The sequence below is a fragment of the Neophocaena asiaeorientalis genome, unplaced genomic scaffold (assembly GCF_003031525.2).
Source record: "Neophocaena asiaeorientalis asiaeorientalis breed wild unplaced genomic scaffold, Neophocaena_asiaeorientalis_V1.1 scaffold54, whole genome shotgun sequence".
In the NCBI taxonomy this organism is placed as follows: Eukaryota; Metazoa; Chordata; class Mammalia; order Artiodactyla; family Phocoenidae; genus Neophocaena; species Neophocaena asiaeorientalis.
The window spans coordinates 3,934,731-3,957,859 of NW_020174938.1; the positions used below are offsets into that span (position 1 = coordinate 3,934,731).

The following is a 23,129-nucleotide window of genomic DNA, read 5'->3' on the forward strand; positions in this document are numbered from 1 at the left end:
CAGCTACCAGGGGAGCAAAAGAGTTAAACTTAAGAATTAAAAAACGCTGGAACTTCCCTGTCGGTCCGATGGTTAAAACTCTGTGCTCCCAGTGCAGGGGGCTCAGGTTCAATCCCTGGTAGGGGAACTAAGATACCACATGCTGAGTGGTGCAGCCAAAAAAGAAAAAAAAATTAAAAACAAAAGAAGAATTAAAAGACCCTAAGGTGTTACAAACTAGAGATTCTTGGAGTCAGCAGGGTCTCAGGGGGACCGTCTCAATCTTTATCCGCCGCCCGGGTTCTAAAGTAGAGAGGTAGCCGGAACTGCCTTCCCCTCTCCTTCCTCCCAACCATAAGGGGCGCCAAACGCCAACAGCTTTGCTCAGAGGGCCCTCCGTGCACCCGCCGGCCCTCTCTTGTTTTTCCACGCACCCGCCCAGCCCCATGGCGCAGGCGCCACCCTCCGCTCCGCACCCCGCTCCCAACCAGCGATCACTGCGCAGGCGCCCCAACCAGGCGTCGGGGGAGGTGGTGGGCCTAGGAGCAGGTCGCGTGGCAGTTGGTCCGAAGCGGGCCACGTGGTCACGGTGCAGCCGCGCGAGCGTGCGCAGAGTGGCTGAGCGCGGCCGTGACGGAACGACGAGGCGTGGAGTTGCGCGACCTCGTCCGCCCGGCCCGGCCCCCGCCCCTTGGCTTGCCGCTCCGCCCCCGCGGGGCGTCCCGGGCCGCTAGTTCCCTCGGCGGCGGCCGCGCGCGGCCCGGGGTCGCCGTGAGTACTCACGAGGCCAGCCTGTGAGGCGGCTGCCACGGGGACGGGGCGGGGCGGCCGGGCCGCGGGAAGGGTGCGGGGCCCGCCCCGCCTCGGCCGGGGTGGATAAAGTGAGGGGCTTGCGCCGGGTGGCTCTGAGGGGCCCTCCTGGCCTTGACAGGCTTCGCTGAAGGCTGGGCTGCTGGGCTGCTGGCGACACAGATCGGGCACAGAGCTTCTTCCCCGGGAGGCAGGTGTTGGGTGTCTTTGGGGTCTCCGGAGGAAACCGGAGAAGAGCTTTTAATTGCTCCTCTAAAGGAGGCCTCAGGGCCTGTCCTGAGAGCGCGGTGGCAGCCAGTGTTCAGAGGCTCACGCCGGCCTCTGCCTCCGCCGGCTACCCTGGATAGCGGGAATCGCAGGTCTGTGGCTTCTCCCCCGCACTCTTTGTTACGTGGCCTAGGCTTTCTGAGAGGAGCACTCGCTGTAGAGCGGAGTAACCTGCTTGCCCAGTACCACAAAGCGGGGAGTCAAACCCAGAGTATAAACGTTGAGATCGGAGGCTTTGACTAGATGTAAAGTTGTCACACTGGGGAAGCGCCCTTGGGCCTAGGCCAGGACCTTTGTCATCCGGACTTGAGGCTTATTTACATTTGGCCTGTCCCCGTGCAAATTCTCCGTTAGCTGCCATCATCCAAAGCACTGAACAACAGACACCCTTCTCTGGGCATTCTTCACACAGTCTGTATTTGGCCTGGCCTTTCTTGAAAGGTTCCCTGCTTTACCTCATTTGGATAAGTTAGATAGGTCTCTCTTGCTTAATTCATTAACAACTCCCTTAAGTGGTTGTAACCAAATCACAGGAGGAGTGGCTGTAATTAGAACCTGTCAGATGTGCGTAAGTCCCAATTCCACTTTACTCCTGACCCTAAGCAAGTAGCTTGACCTCCCTACACCTGATTATTCTGTACATAACATGAAAGCTTTGAAATAGACCATCTTTCAGGCTTATTCCTCTTTAAAATGTCTGTGATTCCATGAATTCCATAACTACCCACCATTCCCCTTTTCCCACTCTTCACTGTTTAAACCCATTCTCCATCTCTCCAGAGAAATGAGCCTTGAGATTAGAAGGTGGGAGTCCCTTTCACTGAAACAGCCTGGTTTGAAAAAGGTGGTAGTTTCTGAATTGTCTTTTGCCTGGACAGGAAAAATTTCCTCTGAACTACCTTTTTCTCCTTGTGATAACAACAGAAACCAAGCAGCAACAGCCCTTGGAGAGAGACTAAGTTTTCTTGACTTCCACAGTGACAGAGAGCTTGTGAAAGTTGGTACTTCTGGCCTACGCTGTCATCATCCTACCACCCAACCCAAGACAGCCCAGGCTGGACATTAGTGCCTCCCTCTTTATTCCGCTGTGATCATCCAGATCAGCACCTGACTGTTTATTTTCAAATCTCACAAACACAGCCGCCAGATCTTCATATTCTGGTTCTCGGCTGCTCTTGAAGGTGAATGGAGTCTTGCTTTTTAAAATCATTTTTGTATGATTTTTGTCTGCGTAGATGTGTTTAAGGTCTTGTATGTCTCTCCCCTTGGGCTTACGTCTCCAGAAGACAGTTCATTCATTTATTCACTCATTCAATAAATGTGTGTTGAGGGGCTGACATTATAGACAAAAGAGTCAAAGCCTCTACCACCATAGAGCTTACATTCTGGTGGGAGATAAATGCAATAAACAAACATTTTGTACGTCAGAGCGTGGTAGGTGATGTGGAAAAAAAGCAAGGAAGGGGGATGGAGAGTGCTAGTATGTTGTGTGTTGGGGTTTTGCTGTTTTATATAGGATAGTCAAGGTGACCTTCAAGCAGAGATCTGAAAGGGTAAAGGAGTAAGCCATGTGGGTATCTGGTTGAAAAGCATTCCAAGAAGGGAGGCCAGCAGGGGCAAAGGCTCTGTGGTGGGAATATGCTTGATATGTTTGAAGAACAGCAAGAAGACATTTATGGAGTCTTAGTGATAATCTTCCTGTTCTCATTTAGAGTTAACTTTTTAGAGAGAGCCCTTACAAGAGTACAAGAGTAGACTCTGATTTTTTTTCCTTTTTATGAAACTTTCCAACTATATACAGAAGTAGAGAGTGTAAGAAACCGTTATGTACTCATCATTCAGCTTCATCAGTAATCAACATTTTGCCATGTTTATTTCATCTCCCCCCCACCCCCCACCTTTTTGTGCTGGAGTTGTATTTTAAAGCAAATCTCAGGCCATTTCACCTCTAAACTTCAGTTGCAGTTTCCTTTTGCATTTTTTTTTTTTCTGCATATTGTTTTTGATGGGTCAGTCAGCACTGCCAGCTGGAGGACTGCTGTGCTGTTTGCCCTGGCATTGTGCTTTATAACTCCATTCTGCGTCAGTTACCAAGTTTAAGTTGTTATCTGAGGAACAGACCATAGGCCCTTGGAACACGCAAGGATTTAGAACAGTGGTTCTCAGAATAACTTGGAGGGCTTGTTAAAACAGATTACTAGACCTCTGGAGTTTCTAATTAGTAGGTCTCAGTAGGGGCTCTGAGACTTTACATTTTTAATGAGTTCCCAGGTGATATTGATGCTGCACATCCACAGACCTTACTGGAGAACCACTGATCTAGAAACCTAAGATTAAATAGAACCATGTTAAAGACCAAGAACACCTCTGTGTAAGGTTGGAGTGGATGAAACTGAGATAAATGCAGAGCCAAGAAGGCCTAGGACAGTGGTTTTTAATCTTGTGAAAGGGGTAGGGGTTAGTGTTTTTCTGAGCATTTCCAAGGATCATTATTACATTATTTGGGGAGTAGGTTCCAGGAGGAATCCAGGGCATTATTTTGGCTGTGACAACTCAGACTGTGTCTACCGGAGAATGATCAGTGTTGTTGAGGACTTTTAAACGTAGCTATGGTTGTTATATAAAGGCTTTTATGGATACTAGTGTTAAAAGAGATAATGACTCAATTTGGAGAAGTAACTAGAGGTAAAGAATCCAGAAAAAGAGTCTGCTTCTGATGGTGGTTGGCGCTATGAAGAATATTCTAAAATGAACTGACTAGACTGAGTAGCATAAGCATCTGGTCCCACCGTCATCATTTTTGGCTTCGGGGTTGATATAGCATTATGAACTAGAGCAAGAACTTGCTTCGGTCACAGCTCTCCAGCTGGAGAGCAATAATGTCTTATGTTTGTATAGTGCTTTCACGGTTCATTATTTTTAAAGAACTGTGTGTACAAGTGTGTGTACATGCATGCAAGTATGTCTCTGTGTGCAAGTGTCTGTACATATGTATAATAAAAGTGTACCCATAAATGTGTGCTTGTGTATATGCCACCCAGTTATTAAGTGGTGATGAGATCAATTGTTGTCTACTTTCTACAGGACAGTGACTTGTTACCACCACAACAGTAGAGCCTGCCTTCCTCAGCAGATCTCCAGTCAGCCCCTGACATCTCCCCCTCCCTCCCTTGTCTCCCTTTGTGGCCTCCTAAATGCCCATCTCGTTGGCCTGGGTTCAACTGGTGGTATGGAGGGGTGCTGCCTAGCACTGACCTGGGAGTGTGTGTGACCCACTGACCCAATGGTGAGAACTGACTGCCCAACTCTCCAACTGATCATCCAGGGGTAGATGGAACAAAGTGCAGACCTCACGTTTTCCCGGTGTTTTCCCTCCTACCCTTTTGGTAAATAGAGTGGCTGTTTGAAGTTAAAGGAAGGAGAAGGGGCATGGAAACAGTATTACTTGGTGTGTGTATAGGGAGTTTTCTTGGGAAGGAAGGGGAGAGTTAAATAAGGGTTAGAAAAGGAGTTATGAGACAAAAGAGCTAGGTATGCTTGAGAGCCACCTTGGGTAATGACCCAGAAGAGGCCAGCTTGTACTAGAACTTAGATATGCCTAGGAATCAACCTTGACATTGAAATCTTCCTCATGCCTCCCCCACTGGCTACCAGAGCCTCAATCATCATACCCCATACCTAAGAAGGCTAAAATTCCCTACTGCTTTCCTCCATGACACCAAGTCAGTGCTAGACCATGGATATGACCAGATTCAGGAAGAGAGTGAGACGCTCCCAAAGGGTGAGGGGAAGGGAGCAAAGGGATTAGGGCCTCAGTTATTCTATCCCAAGGGACCTCCCATTCTTTGTGGAAACCTGTTTCCCATCCTAACCCCACTCTGTTCCGTGGGATAACAGGGACCCAACAAAGGGTTGTATCCTTATTTCTCATCATTAGGACATCAAAGGCCAGTTCTGGAATGATGATGATTCGGAGGGAGATAATGAATCAGAGGAATTTCTCTATGGCGTTCAGGTGAGATTACAGCCCCCAAAACCCGTGTTGGATGGTCTAAATGTGTGCTTTTCTTTGGATACATCAAGAATGAAAGATTATTTTGGAGTAGAGATGAAGATACAACGTCAATGTAATCTGAGGATTGTCTTGTCAATGCTGATTTCATATCTTTGCTCTTGCCTGGAACTCATATCTTTCCCAGTGTAAACTACACCCTCTGTACATGGAGGTTACCCATATCAGGGGTCTGTGGTCCGCGGCCTGTTAGGAACCAGGCTGCACAGCAGGAGGTGAGCGGCAGGCCAGCAAAGCTTCATCTGCCGCTCCCCATCGCTCCCCATTGCCCGCCTTACTGCCCGAACCATCCCCATTCCCACCCTCACCCTCCACCCCCACCACCCTGGTCTGTGGAAAAATTGTCTTCCAGGAAACTGGTCCATGGTGCCAGAAAGGTTGGGGACCGCTGACCCATATGTTCTTAGTTGTAAAACATTATTTTCTGGCTATTCCCTCACTAGCCAGCAGGGGTCGTTTCATTCATTAGGGTCAAAATTTTAAAAGATTATTCTACCAATGATTGTTTAATGCTATCACTGCCTAGGGCATGATCCTGAGCAGGAATGTTGGACTCTAGACAGAACCAATCTGAGTTAAATTCTGTACTCTTCAGTCTGTTCTGAGTTCTTACAGAAGGGATCCCTAAGTGTCCTGGTCAGGGTTGAGAGAAGAAGCTGAGGCTTAAGGATGTGAACTCCTTAAGCAAAGCCTGCAGTTGGTCTCCTAAAACTTCCTAGAGTGGTGATGGAGGGAAACTTGTCTGTCGGCCCAACTATGGCCACCACCAAAAGCCCCTTCACATAAGCAGCTTTTGCTTGTATGTATTGCTGTAGTTTGATATCCCTGTCCTGGATGTTTCGTCATGTTCTGTTTTTCATCGCTTCCCCTCTGTCTTTCCCCTCCACCATTTTTCCTCCTGACATAGGGGAGCTGTGCAGCTGACTTATATCGACACCCACAGCTTGATGCAGACATTGAAGCAGTGAAGGAGATCTACAGTGAAAACTCTGTATCCATCAGGTGGGACTCTACTTCAGGGATGGCAGGGGACTCAGCCACTTCTTTCTGAGTTGTTAAAAGGGTAGAGGTTTTTTCTTTATGGTATGATAGGGACGCGGGTGGTCAGTGGACCTTGATAAGTTTTGAGCTTAATGATGGTGGGAGTTGTTTGGAATACTTGAGGTTGGCTGACAGGAGTAAGTAGGAAAGTATAGCCACTTTTCTTAGAAGTTCCCTCGTATCCTAGACTCCTCTAGGCTGATAGTTTCACCTTTGAGGTAAGAAGCGCTTCTGGCCTGGCAAAGGCCCAGATCATAAAAGTGGCTTCAGGCTGTAGCTAAGAACCTAAATACAGAGCTGCCTTCCACCCTTCCCTCTCCCTTATCCCCAGGCTCAGTTCTCCCTCCACCTCAGTCTCTGTTCCCTTCTTTCTCCCTTAATGAGTCTCACTTGTGGTTGCCTGTATCTCTATAGAGAATATGGAACTATTGATGACGTGGACATTGACCTCCACATCAACATCAGCTTCCTCGATGTAAGTGGTGCTGGTACCTACCAACAACATGTCTAGCTGGGCTTGTGGATTTTGCCATGTAGGCCTGGAGTCTTGTTCCTGACCGCTGTATTTGAAGCACATATTATTCATGCCTGTTTTTCCTAGATCATCAGCAGACAGTGCTGTGTGCATGTGTGTATCATATAGCGAAAACTTCAAGTCCATTCCTCTCTGTTGCTAAACTAGAAACTATTGACCTTACTCTTTTAGGAGGAAGTTTCTACAGCCTGGAAGGTCCTCCGGACAGAACCTATTGTGTTGAGGCTGCGATTTTCGCTCTCCCAGTACCTTGATGGACCGGGTAAAGGCAGTGACTTTGGGCATGTGGGTGCTCTGTGTGTGGTCTCATCCAAAGTCCTAAGTTAACTGAGGTAGAGAAAAACTAGGAGCAAGACCTGTTGGTGTAATCTGTAGGCCATTTGTAGGAGCTTTTCAGTCTCTTCTCATTGGTGTCTTCATACCTTATTGCCTGACAGTCATGCCTTAAAGGCCTTTCTGTTCCCAGATATTACTTATTCCTCCCCTTCCCCTCAACTTCCAGTATAAGTTGAGGCTATCTGAAATTGGTCAGACAGTTCCCAGAATCTACCCTCTGCCTCAGATATTTCCCTTGTCCATCATTATTGTTTAGAGTACCGTTAGAATCTGAGGAAGCTAATCCACTGAACTGGGGCTTTAGACTCCCAGGAGGATAGACATGGATACATAGTAGGAGCTTTCTCTTCTCTTTGCAGAACCATCAATTGAGGTTTTCCAGCCATCAAATAAGGAAGGATTTGGGCTGGGTCTTCAGTTGAAAAAGTAAGAACTTTGATCTTTCTGGTTATGAACATTCAGGGAAAGAGAAATGGACATGTGGATGGACAGGCAGACTCTTGAATGTTTCCCTCCAAAATTGTATTTCTGAGATATGCCCAAGAAAGACTAAAATAAATTTGGGGAGCCAAATTTATGGTTAGGTAAGGGAGCTTGTGTTTCTGGGGTATCTGGCCTTGAGGCTTCCTGGAGGTGAGAGGTGAAACTCGTCAGTACTTAGCATTTAAGGAAAAGTGCAACCCTGGAATTAGTCATGCTCATCACATTTCCTCAGAGTGGGACTCTAGGATTTCAGACAGTTTTAATTTATTGAATGTGTTGAGCACCTTGCTAAGCATTTGGTATACAATACTGAGAAGTAAACTCAGTCAAGTTCCAAATAGAGTCCAGTGGACACATGTTCTAATACAAGTGAATATGTAAGATTTAGAAAGAACACAGAGGAAGATGTAGGTGTAACTCAGTCTGGTGGCAGGTGGATGAATGAAAGGTGAAAGGGAGATGATTACTGGTTTTCAAGGATGGATAAGAGTTGCCCCTGTAGACAATGGAGTAAATAACATTTGCAAGGGCATAGTTATGTGAAGCAGCATGTGTGTAGGAAGCTTCAAGTAGTTATGTATTGCTAGTAAAATGCAAGGGGAGAATGGTAGGAACTAAAGTTAAAGCCAGAGAAGCAGGAAGGAGTCCAAATCAGAGAGGATATTGGGCTTTTGGGAGCATTGAAAGGTTTTAGGCAGAGAAAGGACACGGTCAGATTTAGTTTTTAAAAAAACATTCTAGGGCTTCCCTGGTGGCACAGTGGTTGAGAGTCCGCCTGCCGATGCAGGGGACACGGGTTCGTGCCCCGGTCTGGGAAGATCCCACATGACGCGGAGTGGCTAGGCCCATGAGCCATGGCCGCTGAGCCTGCGCGTCCAGAGCCTGTGCTCCGCAATGGGAGAGGCCACAACAGTGAGAGGCCCGTGTACCGCAAAAAAAAGAAAAAAAAAAAACACCATTCTGGTAGCACTGTGCAAAATAGGTAGGAGGGATGAGATAAGAGACCAGAACTATTTTAATAGGAGGCATTTGTAGAAGTCCATACATGAGATGATGAAAGCCTGAACCAAAGTACAACTGTGGGTAAGATTAGAGATGAGAGATAGACTAGAGAAATTTGCAGGGTTTAAAATCAATAAGACTTGAAGAATGATTTGGGTATGTTGTATATGATAAGAGCCAAGGAATAGTGGAATATTACTCTTAGGTTTCCAGCCTAGATGTCTGGGTAAATTATAATACCACTCATTTATATAGGGATTTGGAAGAAGAGCACGTTTGTGGAATGAGGACAGCTAGTTAGTTCCATTTTAAACATGTTGTTTAAAGTTAACTTTAGGATATTCCAGTGGAGATGCTCAATACAGAGTTAGATATGTAGATTTGATACTTACAAGAGAGGTTCAGGTTGAAGTTATATAGCAGTGTGTGGGTGAGACTTGCACCCAGTGTAGAATATGAGATTGCTAAAGGGCATGATAGAATGAGAAGAAAATAAAATCAAGGGCAGAACACCCTTTAACCCAGACAAAATAGCAGGAGTAGGTAGAGGAAGAAGAAACACTGAAGGTAGGTCAGAGAAATTGGAGAACAATGGGAAGAGAATAGAGTCAGAGAAGGCAAGGAGGAGCGTTTCTACAAGGAGGGCCAGATGCCAGAGAGGATGAGTAAGAGGAGAACTTAGGAGTTTCTGTTGGATTTAGCATCAAGGTGAGAGCAATTGTAGTGGAGTGGTGAAGGTAGAAACCAGAATACAGTAAGTATTCTGGAGAAGTGAGTGATTGGCAACAAAATAGAAACAATAAGTGTGGATTAAGAAATTTGGATGAGGATATAAGGGGAAGAGGGAGAGGTAGCTAGGCTGAGGTAAAGAAACTTGAAACTTTTTGTAGACTTCAGTAAAGGAAGTGACAGGAGCGGGGGATGATTGACAGATCAAGGTCCCATCAGGGGCTGAGATCTAGAGGACAAATAGAGCAATTGATCCTTAATAGGAAGGTCACCTTGTCTCCAGAGAATGGAGGGATCAAGTAAGGGTAGAAATGGAAATGGATTCTGTAGTAAGGTTGCAAAATTATGGAAGATGATATCTCATGCCTTCAGTTTTTTCTATTGAGAAGAGAGATTATCAGTTGTAGGTGAAGTTAGGAGCTTAAAGAAGGTGATAAGGATTTAGAATAATAAGGTAGAGTGATACTAGAGAGAACTGATCAAGGACAAGTGAAAGGACTGACAAGACTAGCTGAGGGCCCAGCCCAAGTTGGAAACCATAAATTTGGGGATGTAATGTTTTGCCTAACAATGTTATACCCTTCGTGTCCCTTGTCCTTTTCTTCACTATTCATAAGGCAGAGGGTGGTACTCATCACTTCTGTTCCACTTTCAGTATAGCTCTTCTTGGCAGTAAATTGCCAGGTTCACAGCCTTTGAAGACTCACCTTTGAGATCTCCCTCTAAAGGCAAAGCATCTAAGAATTTTTCTGGTCCATTAGACTAGGTAAGGGAGTGGGAATTTACCCATGAAGGTAAAGAGGTACTTTAGGACAGTACATTTCCATGTGCTAAGATTATTATCAGTGGGGTCTTGAGACACACCTTCCCCTACAACAGCTAGCTTTGCAGTCCCTGGGTCTGAATTTTAGATTAGTTGCCTTTCATAGTCCTATTTCTTGACCTGGGCTTCCCCTGCCTGAGCTTCTCTAAGCCTGTTGCTCTTTAATTCTTTAGGATCCTGGGTATGTTTACATCCCAACAATGGAAACATCTCAGCAACGATTTCTTAAAGACCCAGCAGGAGAAGAGGCACAGCTGGTTCAAGGCAAGTGGCACCATCAAGAAGTTTCGAGCTGGCCTCAGCATCTTCTCACCCATCCCCAAGTAAGTTTCTCCATGAGCTGATTATCTCTAATCACTGTAATCTCAACTAAGCCTCCACCCCACTTTCTTGATTATGTAAATTATTCTATCCTCTTCCTAGGTCCTCTAAATTCTGTACCTTTAACTACTAATACCACCCACATGGTCCTGTCCCCTATGTGTCTTTACCCTTCTGCTCCTGACCCAGTAGTCATATCTTGTCCTTTATGTAAAACACAGTACCTAGCGCATGGTACATGTTTGGAGAAATGTATGCTAATCTCTCCATCTTTACTTTCTTCGACACTTATCCTTATTCCCTATCCTAAGGAGGCAGAGTCAGAGCTAATAGGCCCCAAGTCCTTGCTCTTATGGAAGGGCGCATTGATTTATTACCTAGGTTCTGGAAATAAATATTGCTCAATTCTTTGATCCTAGGCCTACATTTATCCCCCCTGGTGCCTTCTGATCTTCCCAAAGGCAAATACAAACCCAGATTTGTAGTTTTCCAGGTGCCATTATTGACAGACAGACAGACATTAGGCTCTTTCGGGTCCAACTATTTCTTGCCTAGTAGTTTAATCACACACACACACACACACACACACACACACACACACACTAAGTGAAACAGGCATCCTCTCCAGGGTATCATTCCTTACCTGGCCTAGATGCTGCAGAGAATGACCTAGGCTTTGCCTTTGCCTGCCCTTCATGTTCCAATCTGAAGAACACATAGATAATGACATAAAAATCAAACCAGTTGTGTAGTGATCTACTTGCTTTGACAGTTTGATCCAATGGAACTTTCCTCAGATATGAGTTGCTCTTTGGCTTAGGTCATTTCATCTATTCTTATCTCCAGACCTCTTCTTTTTTTTCTTTTTCTTTCTGGTCATGCCACATGACATGAGAGATCTTAGTTCCCTGACCAGGGATCAAACCCGCACCCCCTGCATTGGAACTGTGGGGTCTTAACCACTGGACCCCCAGGGAAGTCCCTCCAGGCCTCTTCTAGTGCTCATACTGAATCCTCAGTCTCATCACTTCTCTTTGCTCTGTGTTCAGGTCTCCGAGTTTCCCTATCATACAGGACTCCATGCTGAAAGGCAAACTGGGTGTACCAGAGCTTCGAGTTGGACGCCTCATGAACCGTTCCATCTCCTGCACCATGAAGAACCCCAAAGTAGAGGTGTTTGGCTACCCTCCCAGCCCCCAGGCAGGTCTCCAGTGCCCCCAGCACGTGGGCCTCCCTCCCCCAGCATGGACCTCTCCTTTGGTACATGGCTGAGGAGGGTTTGACTTGGGTGTCAGAGGGTGGGAGGGGAAATGTGGGAATACAGCTTCTCAAAATGGGGTGGGGGTCTGGTTGTCCAGGCATCATAAACCAAACCTGGGCATGAATCATGAGTGAGTAGAATGGAACACATTTTTTAATAGTTGTGAACTTATATCTGAACAGTCTGGCAGGCTTCTCTGATAGTATGTCATGAAGCAGAGAGTCTGGGGTTGGGCATCCCACGGAGATGTCATGTATGCTTTTGTTAGGTTGTGGTTAGGACTTGGTAGTCAGCTACTTTACAGACCTATTCAACCTACCTTGAAGGGGTTTAAGGACAGGTGAGTCTTTTTTGTTTTGTTTTTTTTGAGGTGAGTCTTTTTTAAGAACCTTGGCAAAAATGTCTGAAGGTCTTCTCTGCAGCTTGGGGATTACTTAGACTGATCAGCGTTAGGGCTTAGCTACTTTAAGAGAATTTTAGGTAGTGGGCGTGAGTGAGGTCTTTCTAGTCACCAGCTTCATAGGAGGTTCACGGAGTCTGTCTTTTTCCTCTCATCAGGTCAGTGGTCACTGCAAAAACATCCCCACTCTGGAATATGGATTCCTTGTCCAGGTAATCAAGTCCAAAGATTCATTCCAAAGCCTTTTCCCCTGTTTTCTGACCCATCTGATCCCCTAACATCTCCCAGCTCTTCAGTCAGTTAGCAAACATTTCCTGAACTGTTCTGCTTTCAGAACTATACTGAGTGTTGTGTGGATAGGAGAAAAGAAGGCATAGTTTCCACCGTCAAGAAGCTTATAGCATTATTGGGAAGACAACGCTTATAGACCACTTACGATCAAGTGCCAAATGAGACATTGCAAATGTTAAGTGCGCTGGTGCCAAGATGAGAGAAGGATTGACACTGATTTTCTTATGATCCCGCACATCCTTGCTCAAGTGGGCTTCACTTTTCCTCACAAACTTTCACTGCTTAGCCGCTTCTGGTCATTTGCTTCTTTTTAAACCCTCTTTATTTTCCAGACATGGTTTCACTTTTTTTTTTTAATTTATTTATTTTTATTTTGGGCTGCCTTGGCTCTTTGTTGCTGTGCACAGGCTTTTCTCTAGTTGCAGCAAGCAGGGGCTACTCTTCGTTGCGGTGCGCCAGCTTCAGTAGTTGTGGCACTCAGGCTCAGTAGTTATGGCTCGTGGGCTCTAGAGCACAGGCTCAGTAGTTGTGGCGCACGGGCTTAGTTGCTTCGTGGCATGTGGGGTCTTCCTGGAGCAGGACTCAAACCCGTGTCCCTTGCATTGGCAGGTGGATTCTTAACCACTGTGCTACCAGGGATGCCCCATGGTTTCACTTTTGCGTCCCCATTATCTTTGTTCATGTCATTCCCTCCACTGACCTTTCTCACTATATCTGCCTATTGGAGTCAAGTCTCAGATGCCAGCTTCCATAAAATCTTCTCTGTTACTTGAAGTGTATTAGCTGGAAGTGTGTCTCCTCTCATTGAACTCTTTTGATGCTTTTTGTTTTATATGACACTGATGTGTCAGGTGCCATATGCTGCCTTGAATTGTAATTAATTTGTGTACATACCACATCTTCTCTGTTGGAGTATGGGGTCTGAGAAGACAGTCTTTTATGTTATTGAATAATCAAGGAGACCTTTCACTGAGCTAGGTGCATAGTAGGCATTCAATAAATCTGCATTAAATGAATGAATAAAAGCCCTTGCATGTCCATTTACCATCCCAAAAGTTTGTGAAATGGGAGCAATTTGATTTATACACAAAGTATACATGGTTGCAAAAGCCATGTTAAGACAGAGTGTATAAAAAATACTTTAGGAAAAAAAAAAAAACTTTAGGGGCTTCCCTGGTGGCGCAGTGGTTGAGAGTCAGCCTGCCGATGCAGGGGACACGGTTTCGTGCCCCAGTCCGGGAAGATCCCACATGCCGCGGAGCGGCTAGGCCCGTGAGCCATGGCCACTGAGCCTGCGCGTCCGGAGCCTGTGCTCCGCAACGGGAGAGGCCACAACAGTGAGAGGCCCACGTACTGCAAAATAAACCAAAAAGAAACAAAAAAAAAAAACTTTAGGATATTGCTGCATGAGCTCTGGGTTTGTGCTGTCTTCCCAGCACAGAGTTTTATCTATGGTCTTGATCAGTTTACAGGCTGATTGTTCTAGGTAGTTAAAATGGCTTCTCAGGCATCTGATCATGGACTGAATACTCACTTGTCACATGGGGGCAATCTGTAATTACTACAACTAATGTTAATAGTTTGATTAGTACTTGTTTATAAACTACTTTCACAGAAATCATCTTTTTACTCTCAGTGCCTTTGTGAGGTGAATAATGTCCACTTTGTAAATGAAGAAACCAAGGCTCAGGTTAATTGACTTGCTGAAAGTTATATATGGTACTAAGTAGTAGGGGGGAATCTTAACCCAGGTCTTCTACCATGGCTGATCTTATTTTTATTATACTATATAGTCTTAGCTCTAGAGTTAGGCTATCAGTTTAACTAAGTGCAGGATCCAAGAACAGATTCTACCTTAGGCACAGGGCTGGGAGGTAGGAGAGTAACTGGAAAAGAAGTTCAGATTATTTCCTACATCTGGGTCTGGGCTTCCAAAAGATAAGTAGAATCTCTTCTCTCCTCAGATCATGAAATATGCAGAGCAGAGGATTCCAACATTGAACGAGTACTGCGTGGTGTGTGATGAGCAGCATGTCTTCCAGAATGGGTCCATGCTCAAGGTATATGCCTCTATTTCGTGACCCTCTTTCTTGCACCCTTAGCTGAGGCCCCTTAATTCCTCATCTCTCCATTTTTCCTTTCTTCCTGGATCTATGGTAAAGGTAGAATTCTGTCCACACTCCTTGAGACTCTAGAAATAATTGTTTTTCTCAGAAAGCAAATCTCAGCAGTCCTATTTGGAAAGATGAGGATATGTGAATATCAATCTAGAGTTGTCTGAGATCAGGCACCCCTCTTGCACTATGATACCTTATTATTGGACACCTCCTGCCACCACCATCTCTTTAATATGTCCATTCAGCCAGCCGTCTGTACTCGTGAACTGTGCGTTTTCTCCTTCTACACCTTGGGAGTCATGTCTGGAGCTGCAGAGGAGGTGGCCACTGGAGCAGAGGTATGGGGGAGGGAAAAGCTGCTGGGGAATTGGGATCAAGAAAGGCTGGGGAACACAGCAGTTTCACTGCTTGGAATTTAATCTCCAGAAATGCTTTTCTATGTAAGGATGTTCACTATAGTATAAAAAAACCCCACTATAGTGGGTTTTTAAAAATATTTTACTTATTTATTTTTTGGCTGCGCCACGTGGCTTACAGGATCTTAGTTCCCCGACCAGGATTTGAACCTGTGCCCTGGGCAGTGAAAGCGCAGAGTCCTAACCACTGGACCTCCAGGGAATTCCCTAGTATTGTTCATAATAGGTTTAAAAAAAAAAAATGGATACAAGCCCCTCTGTATAGGGTCCAGTTAAAGAATGATGGTATGTCCTTTGCAGTAGAAATTTTTGGATAGAAAATTATAGCATATATAAAAAAGAAAACACAACAGTATGTATAATACAATTCTTTTTTTTTTATTGCCTATATAATAAAATAACAGTTTCTGTAGGGAAAATATCTGGAAGAATATACATCAAACTTAGCAGTAGTTACCTGTGAGGAGTGAGATTTGGGGGCAAGGGGATGATTTTTCTCTTTTTTTAATCACCGTTTTAAACATTGTTCTTGAATTTTTATAATGAGGTTATATTTTCTAATGAAAAAGTCATAAACATTTGTCTTTTTAATTTTATTAAAATATAGTTGATTTATAATGTGTTAATTTCTGCTTTAGAGCAAAGTGATTCAGTTATACATATATATACGTCCATTTTCATAATTCTTTTCCATTATGGTTTATCAGAGGATATTGAATATAGTTCCCTGTGTTATACAGTAGGACCTTGTTGTTTATTCATTCCATATATAATAGTTCGCATCTGCTAATCCCAAACTCCAAATCCATCCCTCTTCCACCCCTCATATTCGCTTTTAAAAAGAGAAATGCTGGGCTTCCTTGGTGGCGCAGTGGTTGAGAGTCCACCTGCCGATGCAGGGGGACACGGATTCGTGCCCCGGTCTGGGAAGATCCCACGTGCCGCGGAGCTCCTAGGCCCGTGAGCCATGGCTGCTGGGCCTGCGCGTCCGGAGCCTGTGCTCCACAACGGGAGGGGCCCGCGCACCGCAAAAAAAAAAAGAGAAATGCTGAGAACCTCCAGAAGGTAGGCCTGTGCTGGGTACTGTGTGACTCCCAGCACTGGGAAATCATTTAGCTTTTGCCCCCTTTCTCTCCTTTCTCTTAAGGTGGTGGATCTGCTGGTGGCCATGTGTAGGGCAGCTTTGGAGTCCCCTAGAAAGAGCATCATCTTTGAGCCTTATCCCTCTGTGGTGGACCCCACTGATCCCAAGACTCTGGCCTTTAATCCTAAGGTATAGTTGCTTGGGAAGAAAATCAGGACTCAGGAACAAAGGTGTTAAAAGACAGTGGAAGACTTTGGGCTGTCATTCCAACAGCTTGGAATAAGGGGACAGAAGAAATGGAGCACTTGTTTCTTGGGAACTCTTGCTTTAGCCGTTTTAGTGAATAAATAACTAAACATAACTAATAATATAAGATAAATAATAACTTCTGAGTTTCTCAGAAGAAGGGGAGAACGATTAATATTAGTTATGTTATGATAGGGAATAATACAGACTTTGGAGCCAGACAGACCTTGATTCCATTTGAGGTTCTGCTACTCCCTAGCTGAATGGTGTTAGGCAAATCACTTAACCTTTCTGAACCTCAATTTCCTTATCTGTAAAAAGGAGATAATATCTACTGTTATAAAAATGGGAGATAATATATATAAAATATTGTATAAGTTAGGGTTCTCTAGAGAAACAGAACCAATTGGAGATGTTTAGAGAAAGGAATTTATTGTAAGGAATTGGCTCATGTGATTATGAAGGCTGAGAAGTACCAGGATCTGTAGTGGGCAAGCTGGAGATTCAGAAGAGCTGATGGTGTAAGTTCCAATCCAAAATCCAGCAGGCTCGAGATCCAAGAAGAGCTGATTTTTCAGTTCCAGTCTGAAAGTAGGAAAAGACCAATGTCCCAGCTCCAGGCAGGCAGGCTGGAGAAGTTCCCTCTTACTCAGCTGTTTTGTTCTATTCAGGCCTTCAGCTGATTAGATGAGTCCCACCTGAATAGGGATGGCAGTCTCCTTTACTCAGTCTGCTATTCAAAGGTTAATCTCCTCTAGAAACCCATTCACAGCCACACCCAGACACACCCATGGCCCAAATTGACACAATTGATGATTGACAAAATTAACCATCACAAGTACCCAGCACAGTGCTTCACTATTACTCTCATTGCTATGTATCAGGCACTATACCAGGTTCTTTACATACGTTATTTAATCTTCAGGTCATCTCTCTGAGGGTAGTGGGAATTTTTATCATCACTTACATACAGGGATTCTGAGGTTCTAAGAGGTTAAGTAACTTACCCTATTACTCTCAGCTAGTAAAAAAAAGAACTAGTATGTGAGTCTAGAACTTTTTGACATTAAATCTGTGTTCTTTCCATGACATACTATGCTGTTTCCCTGGGACCTAGAATTCTTTTGTACATCTGGCCCCTCCTTTTCATCATATCTTACTCTCCTCCACTTTTGTTCATCTGGTTCTTCTCTTCCCATTGATTCCCCACAGAAGAAGAATTATGAACGACTTCAGAAAGCTCTGGATAGTGTGATGTCCATCCGGGAGATGACCCAGGTATTCTACCCTCTGCCTGTCGCCTGCCTGCCCACTCAAGTGCCCTGTTCTGTTTGAAATTCATGCAAGTGGAGTGAAGATGTAGAGATGCTACTCAAATCCCTCACTGTATTCTCTTTAGTTTTCCCTCTTTAGCCTTCCCAGTCTTTGTTCTCTGTTTTGTTAGCTCTGTTACTCCTATTTCTCACTCCTTATGTCTCTCTCAGCCTTTACCTCTGCTGCTAATTCCTTCACAAGTTGTTCCTATTTAATGTTTTTTCCATAATTCTTAGGGCATTAGAGAAGTGAGGGAAAGACCTCTGTCCAGGGTTGGGAGGGTGAGGAGGGGGGCTTGGAGGTAAGGAACTAGACCCAGGGGCCTACATCTTCTATCCTTCTAGGGGTGGGGCAGCCACATGGAGCAGTGACCATCCTTTGAATCAAGGCTGTCTCTCACCAGACTTCCCCACCCCTCGTCTGCAATCTCTGCATGAATAGACATTCATTTGTACTCACATTTACAGGTGGGCCTCTTCTCAGCAAATCCTATATATCACAGTTCAGATTAACACATAACATACACCCAGGAGGGATGATTTACTTGTCAGAAGGACTGTTATGTTTTATGTAAAGTTTTACCACAGGATTCCTTAGCCTAATCTTTCTGGGACATTGATTTTATTTATTTATTTATTTTGATTTATAATCAACTTTTTAGGGCTGTAGGAATTGCATAAAATGAGGGAGACCCACCTGCATGTTGTTTTGTAAGCATTTTCGGTCATTTTCATATTTATTTATGAGTCTTCCCAACCTGACTGGGGTCCTTGAGGGTGGGAACCCCATCTCCTCTTGGTTTGGTATGGTCTTCAGTGCCTACCTTGCCCTGGGCCCCTGATAGTCTGTGGAAAGTGGGAGGGCTCCCATCTCTCCTGGGAGATAACCTTACGGCCATTTTCTTACAGGGCTCATATCTGGAAATCAAGAAGCAGATGGACAAGCTGGATCCCCTGGCCCATCCTCTTCTGCAGTGGTATGAGTAGAATGGTTCATCCTTTGGCGGGTGGGGGAATGGGGCATAGTGTCGGACATGGAGCCTACACCTTCTCTTAGAGGTGGTTTCAGCATCCTTCCCAAGGTTATAGATATTATGGCTGCTCTTTCTTGGGTTTTACTGATACACCTGCCCTTGACAGGAACTCAGATCCTACAAAGAGCCCACAAATTCTAATGTGATGTCTCAAGTTCTCTTCAGGTGTTTCTTGTTTCCCAGTAGGTTTTTGAGTGCTGCTTGCATGTCGGAATTAACACTTCATTTCAGTTAGGGTTTCTATGCATGCAGAGAAGTCTGTCTCCCTCTTCTGTGCCCTTTCCATATCTCAAGCCCTTCCTTGTTGATGTGGACTGTCCAGAGCCTTGAAGCACTATTATTACTCCCTTCTCCTAGCAAAGGTTCTGACCTTTCTCTACTTCCCTCCACCCCTTGCCCTCCCTCCCTGATCTTGATTTCTGTTCTCTTGATTTCTCTTCTCTTTTCCTGACATAGCTTTCCCCTTCTAGCTTACTTCCTTCTGTCTAGTCAGCCTTTGACATTAGTACTTTCTCAATGCAACATGCTCCCTCTTAGTATGAGGAATGACCAGGCATAGACCATCCAGGATGGCATCACAGGTACATGAGTGAAGCACAAAAGAAAAACACCATGTCCACTATAAGAGATAATACTCCCTTGCTGAGCCCTCAACAGTTTATGCCTTTGTTCTCTCCTATCCTCTAAGTTCAGCCTACATATGGCCCAGTCTGTCCCCAAATCCTCAGGAAGTTTGTTCTAGTTTCTTCTGTTCTTTTTCTGCAGCTCAAACAATAGCTTTCCATTCCCCTCATCTCTGAGAGCCTTCAGCCTTCCTTTGAGCTCAGGCAGGATGGCTCCTGAGCCCCAGTTCTAAGTTTCTAAATCCCAAGTGTAAGTTGTCACCATTCTAATACAGACCCTACCTTTCTAACTTTTTTTGGTAGCTGACCTCTTGTGCTGACCTTCTGTTCTATCCTTTTCTCTCCCTAGATGTAGCAGCCCACCTCCCACTTCTCTCTTTCTTTCATCCATTGTGTTTACCCAGTAACTTGCTGGTCCCTGGTCAGTAACTTCGCTTTTACATTTTTATACACAAACATTACCACCCACAGGAATATCCAGATAGTGTCCTGGACTCAAACAGCCCTGGAATCCTTGCTTGTTCTCCCAGGGGCAGAGCAAGGCTGCTACTTTGTTCAGGATGGCTTAACCACACACTTATTCTACCTTTTTGTTTTTTCTCTGTTTTGTCCTAGGATCATCTCTAGTAACAGGTCACACATTGTCAAACTACCTCTCAGCAGGGTAAGTGACCATTCTCCCTCTAAACACTAAATTTCTGGTGAGGGGCAGGGAGGGGCTTCAAACCAGCTAGCTGAATTGGTCCTAGACCTGCCTGGTTGGGCTTGTCTCAGTAGTCTTTGGGCCTACACATATTTCCTTTCTTTGGGGTCAGTGCAAGCCTAGTTTGCTCCCTTCCCTCCCTGATCTCCATTTCTGCTCTGTTTTCCTGACCCCACCCCCACCCTGGGCAGCAGCTGAAGTTCATGCACACCTCACACCAGTTCCTCCTGCTGAGCAGCCCTCCCGCCAAGGAGGCTCGGTTCCGGACCGCCAAGAAGCTCTATGGCAGCACCTTTGCCTTCCAGTGAGGAGTGGGGCGGGGCTGGGGATGGGTGCTGGATAAGGCAGAAATAATGTAGAGGGATGGGAAGGCAAGTTCACTTGAGGCATATGAGTTTGTGTTATCTATGTCCATCAACCAATCAGTCAACAGATACTACATGCTATTGTGGTAGGTGCTGTAGAGGATAAAGATACGTAAGATATGGTCTTTACTCTCAAGCCACTTGTGATGTAGTTGAGGAGAAATGACTTTTACATATAAAAATATGTGGTTGAAGGAACAGATTATAGCAGGGATAGATTTGAAAGCTACTTTGAAGGAAATCAGCAATTTATGCCCAGTTGTGAGAGGAGAGAGAGAAAAAGAGAGATTAAAGGTAACTTAAAGGGAGTTGGTGGTACCCTTTCCTTAAAAGAGATGTGAACTCATTACTGGAAGCCATATTTGGGATCAGTGATAATCGTGTTGAGTTTGAGATGAATTTGTTTAATTTGAGATATCAGGATAAAAGGCAAATGAAAATACTGAACCAGCAGTTGAGGATTTAGGATGGGACTGTTTGAAGTGTGGGAGAGAAGAGGAGACTGTATATTAAAATGTAAGGGTTAGCCACACACACACACATCTTGCATGCCTGTGACTATATCCATGTGCATATCCATTGCTAGGTTTATTTGTGTCCATCTTCATGTCCTGTGAGTGTGAGAATGGGTGGGAGTGGCAGTCTTGAAAGTGCTCCTGGGAACCTCATTCCATGAGGAGACATATATTCTACCCTGCCTTACAGTGGGTCCCACATTGAGAACTGGCATTCGATCCTGCGCAATGGGCTGGTCAATGCATCCTACACCAAACTGCAGGTGAGGCTGTGCCCCTTTTCCCTTTCTCTCCACCCCCCTCTCTGCCCCACTCAGTTTTGAAGTCTACTCTAGAGTACTCAACTGTTTTTGCCTCAGTGTCCTCAAACCTAGCCTCCCGTGAGGCTTCGCTAGGGAGGAAGTTGAAACTATATGTATAGAATGAACGTGGCTGTTGTATTTTGACCCTAGCCTGTGTTTTTTGGTGTTTTTAGGAATGGGCATATAGCTGTAGGTAGAAATAATAAATTGCTGATTGCAGCCACTGTGATAAATTAACTTGTTAGAGCTTTTCAATATATGTGACTATTCATTCAGATAGTTGATATAGGAGACATTTCTTTGCCCTGCAAGACTCCAAGGAATAGTTATTGTTCCTCCTCCTGACTGCCTGTTCTGCATTCCTTTTTGGAGGGTGGGGATCTGCATATATACCAAGGCCTAGGGACAGGAGCATGTCTTCTGAGGAACTGACTCAGTGGCTCTGCCACTCCTCACTCTCCACGGCATAAATATCTACTATTTCACAGGCAAAGGGGTTAACTTGCATCCACTTTTCAGCCAATCAGCTTTTCAAGAGTAGGTGCCTAAAGTTATCTGAGCGAGTGAGAAGATTAAATGGAGGGACAGAGGGCTGGATAAGCCTTGTAGCTGCCTAATACACAGCCACGGGTGGGCCCAGGCTCATATTGCTCATCCTGGTGTTTCCCTGCAAGCTGCATGGAGCAGCCTATGGCAAAGGCATCTACCTGAGCCCCATCTCCAGTATTTCCTTTGGATACTCAGGTAAGAAATAATCTGTGGTCACATTGACTCTATTTACATTGCATCCATTTTGTGAATACATAATCCTATGCTGTCTCCTCTTCCATCATGGACACTTGGTCTGTGTCAGCTCTCTCCCCAGTCATGGATACATAATCTTTCTCTGTTTTCTCTCATTAGGAATTTAGATTCTTTGCAAGTTGAGGCAAACTATCTCCCTTTCTCTTAGGTATCCTCTTCTCCATGGGGATGGTTTTATTCATTGTGGGGCCTTGGTCCTGGGAGTGGGTTAAGGAATAACTGGGAAATGAAACTAGGCTCTTCGGAGAACACATTTTTGGTGTTGGCATTAGCCTGTCATTATAGATTGTGTGTGTACACACCACGTGCATGCGAGTTTATATATGAATGCACTTGAAGGCTTGAGCCCCTTCCACTGGCTTACATTTCTGAAGACATTGTTCTCCTCCTTGTCAACCACCTTTTAAAATTTAAACTATGTATAATTATACACTCTTATATTAGTCACGTTGAATGCAAGAGGAAGCATTTTATTCCAAAGATAAGGCATAAACAATGTCCAGATTCTAGTCAGGAGATGAGTTCAGCTTCGTCCAGCTCAGAAAACGAATCTGACTTAGCTCTCTCATTGTTTCAAGTTTATGTCGGAGTTCCTTTTCAGTCTTCTTTTGTTCTTGTTCTGTATAGTCTCTATATAAAAGTGAGCCACCATATAGTTGCATGTCTACCATATGAAGGGGCCAGTGCTAGATTTTTATAAATTACTATTTAGTATTCTCCATTAATTGTAACTGTTATAAAGATAACACTTAGTTCCAGAATAATAGAACTAGAAAAGTCTCTAACGACAGAATAAACCAAACAAAGTAGAAGAAAGGAGTTAATATAGGTAAGAACCAAAATCAGTGAAATAAAAACAGGTACAACAGATAGGCTCAAAAAAGCCAAAAGATGATTCTTTTAAAGAACTAACAAAACAGATAAACCTGGCTAGATTGATTAAGAAGAAAAAGAGCACAATTAAATAATACTATGAATGAAAAAGGGAATATAACTATAGATAGAGCAAAATTTTAAAAGCTAATAAAATTCTGTCAACTTTATGCCAGTGATTTGAAGACTTTGTCAAAATTGATAAATTCCTAGAAAAATATAACTTAACAAAACTGATTCAAGAAGAAATAGAAAGCCTGAATAGCTCTAAAATTGTAAAATACATTGAAATAGTAGTTTCAAATTTGCCACAACAAACAAAAAACTTACCAAACCCAGATAATTTTTTTTTAAACATCTTTATTGGAGTATAATTGCTTTACA

At 44.4% G+C, this 23,129-nt stretch overlaps 1 protein-coding gene across 9 annotated transcripts in view; it reads left to right on the plus strand.

Annotated features, from left to right (window-relative positions):
• The first annotated feature begins 625 nt into the window (after nt 1–625).
• The window catches only part of PARP6 (poly(ADP-ribose) polymerase family member 6), a 28,218-nt gene continuing 5,714 nt past the window's right edge, over nt 626–23,129 (plus strand). The window contains exons 1-20 of one of the 9 annotated variants that reach the window (XR_003005527.1): nt 626–750; nt 1,981–2,237; nt 4,141–4,342; nt 4,994–5,071; nt 6,036–6,130; nt 6,584–6,644; nt 6,876–6,966; nt 7,400–7,466; nt 10,251–10,400; nt 11,448–11,658; nt 12,218–12,271; nt 14,315–14,410; nt 14,713–14,805; nt 16,031–16,156; nt 17,426–17,491; nt 18,436–18,503; nt 19,799–19,847; nt 20,078–20,190; nt 20,838–20,864; nt 20,957–21,029. Coding sequence is in view for 1 of the 9 variants with exons in the window: in XM_024761743.1 (XP_024617511.1) it covers nt 4,340–4,342; nt 4,994–5,071; nt 6,036–6,130; nt 6,584–6,644; nt 6,876–6,966; nt 7,400–7,466; nt 10,251–10,400; nt 11,448–11,658; nt 12,218–12,271; nt 14,315–14,410; nt 14,713–14,805; nt 16,031–16,156; nt 17,426–17,491; nt 18,436–18,503; nt 19,799–19,847; nt 20,078–20,190; nt 20,957–21,029; nt 21,743–21,812 (1,564 nt within the window). In the remaining 8 variants the exon portion in view is untranslated. Of the gene's footprint in view, nt 2,238–4,140; nt 4,343–4,993; nt 5,072–6,035; nt 6,131–6,583; nt 6,645–6,875; nt 6,967–7,399; nt 7,467–10,250; nt 10,401–11,447; nt 11,659–12,217; nt 12,272–14,314; nt 14,411–14,712; nt 14,806–16,030; nt 16,157–17,425; nt 17,492–18,435; nt 18,504–19,798; nt 19,848–20,077; nt 20,191–20,837; nt 20,865–20,956; nt 21,030–21,742; nt 21,813–23,129 lie in introns of all 9 variants that reach the window. The other 8 variants (XR_003005526.1, XR_003005528.1, XR_003005531.1 and 5 more) reach the window with 8 other exon arrangements.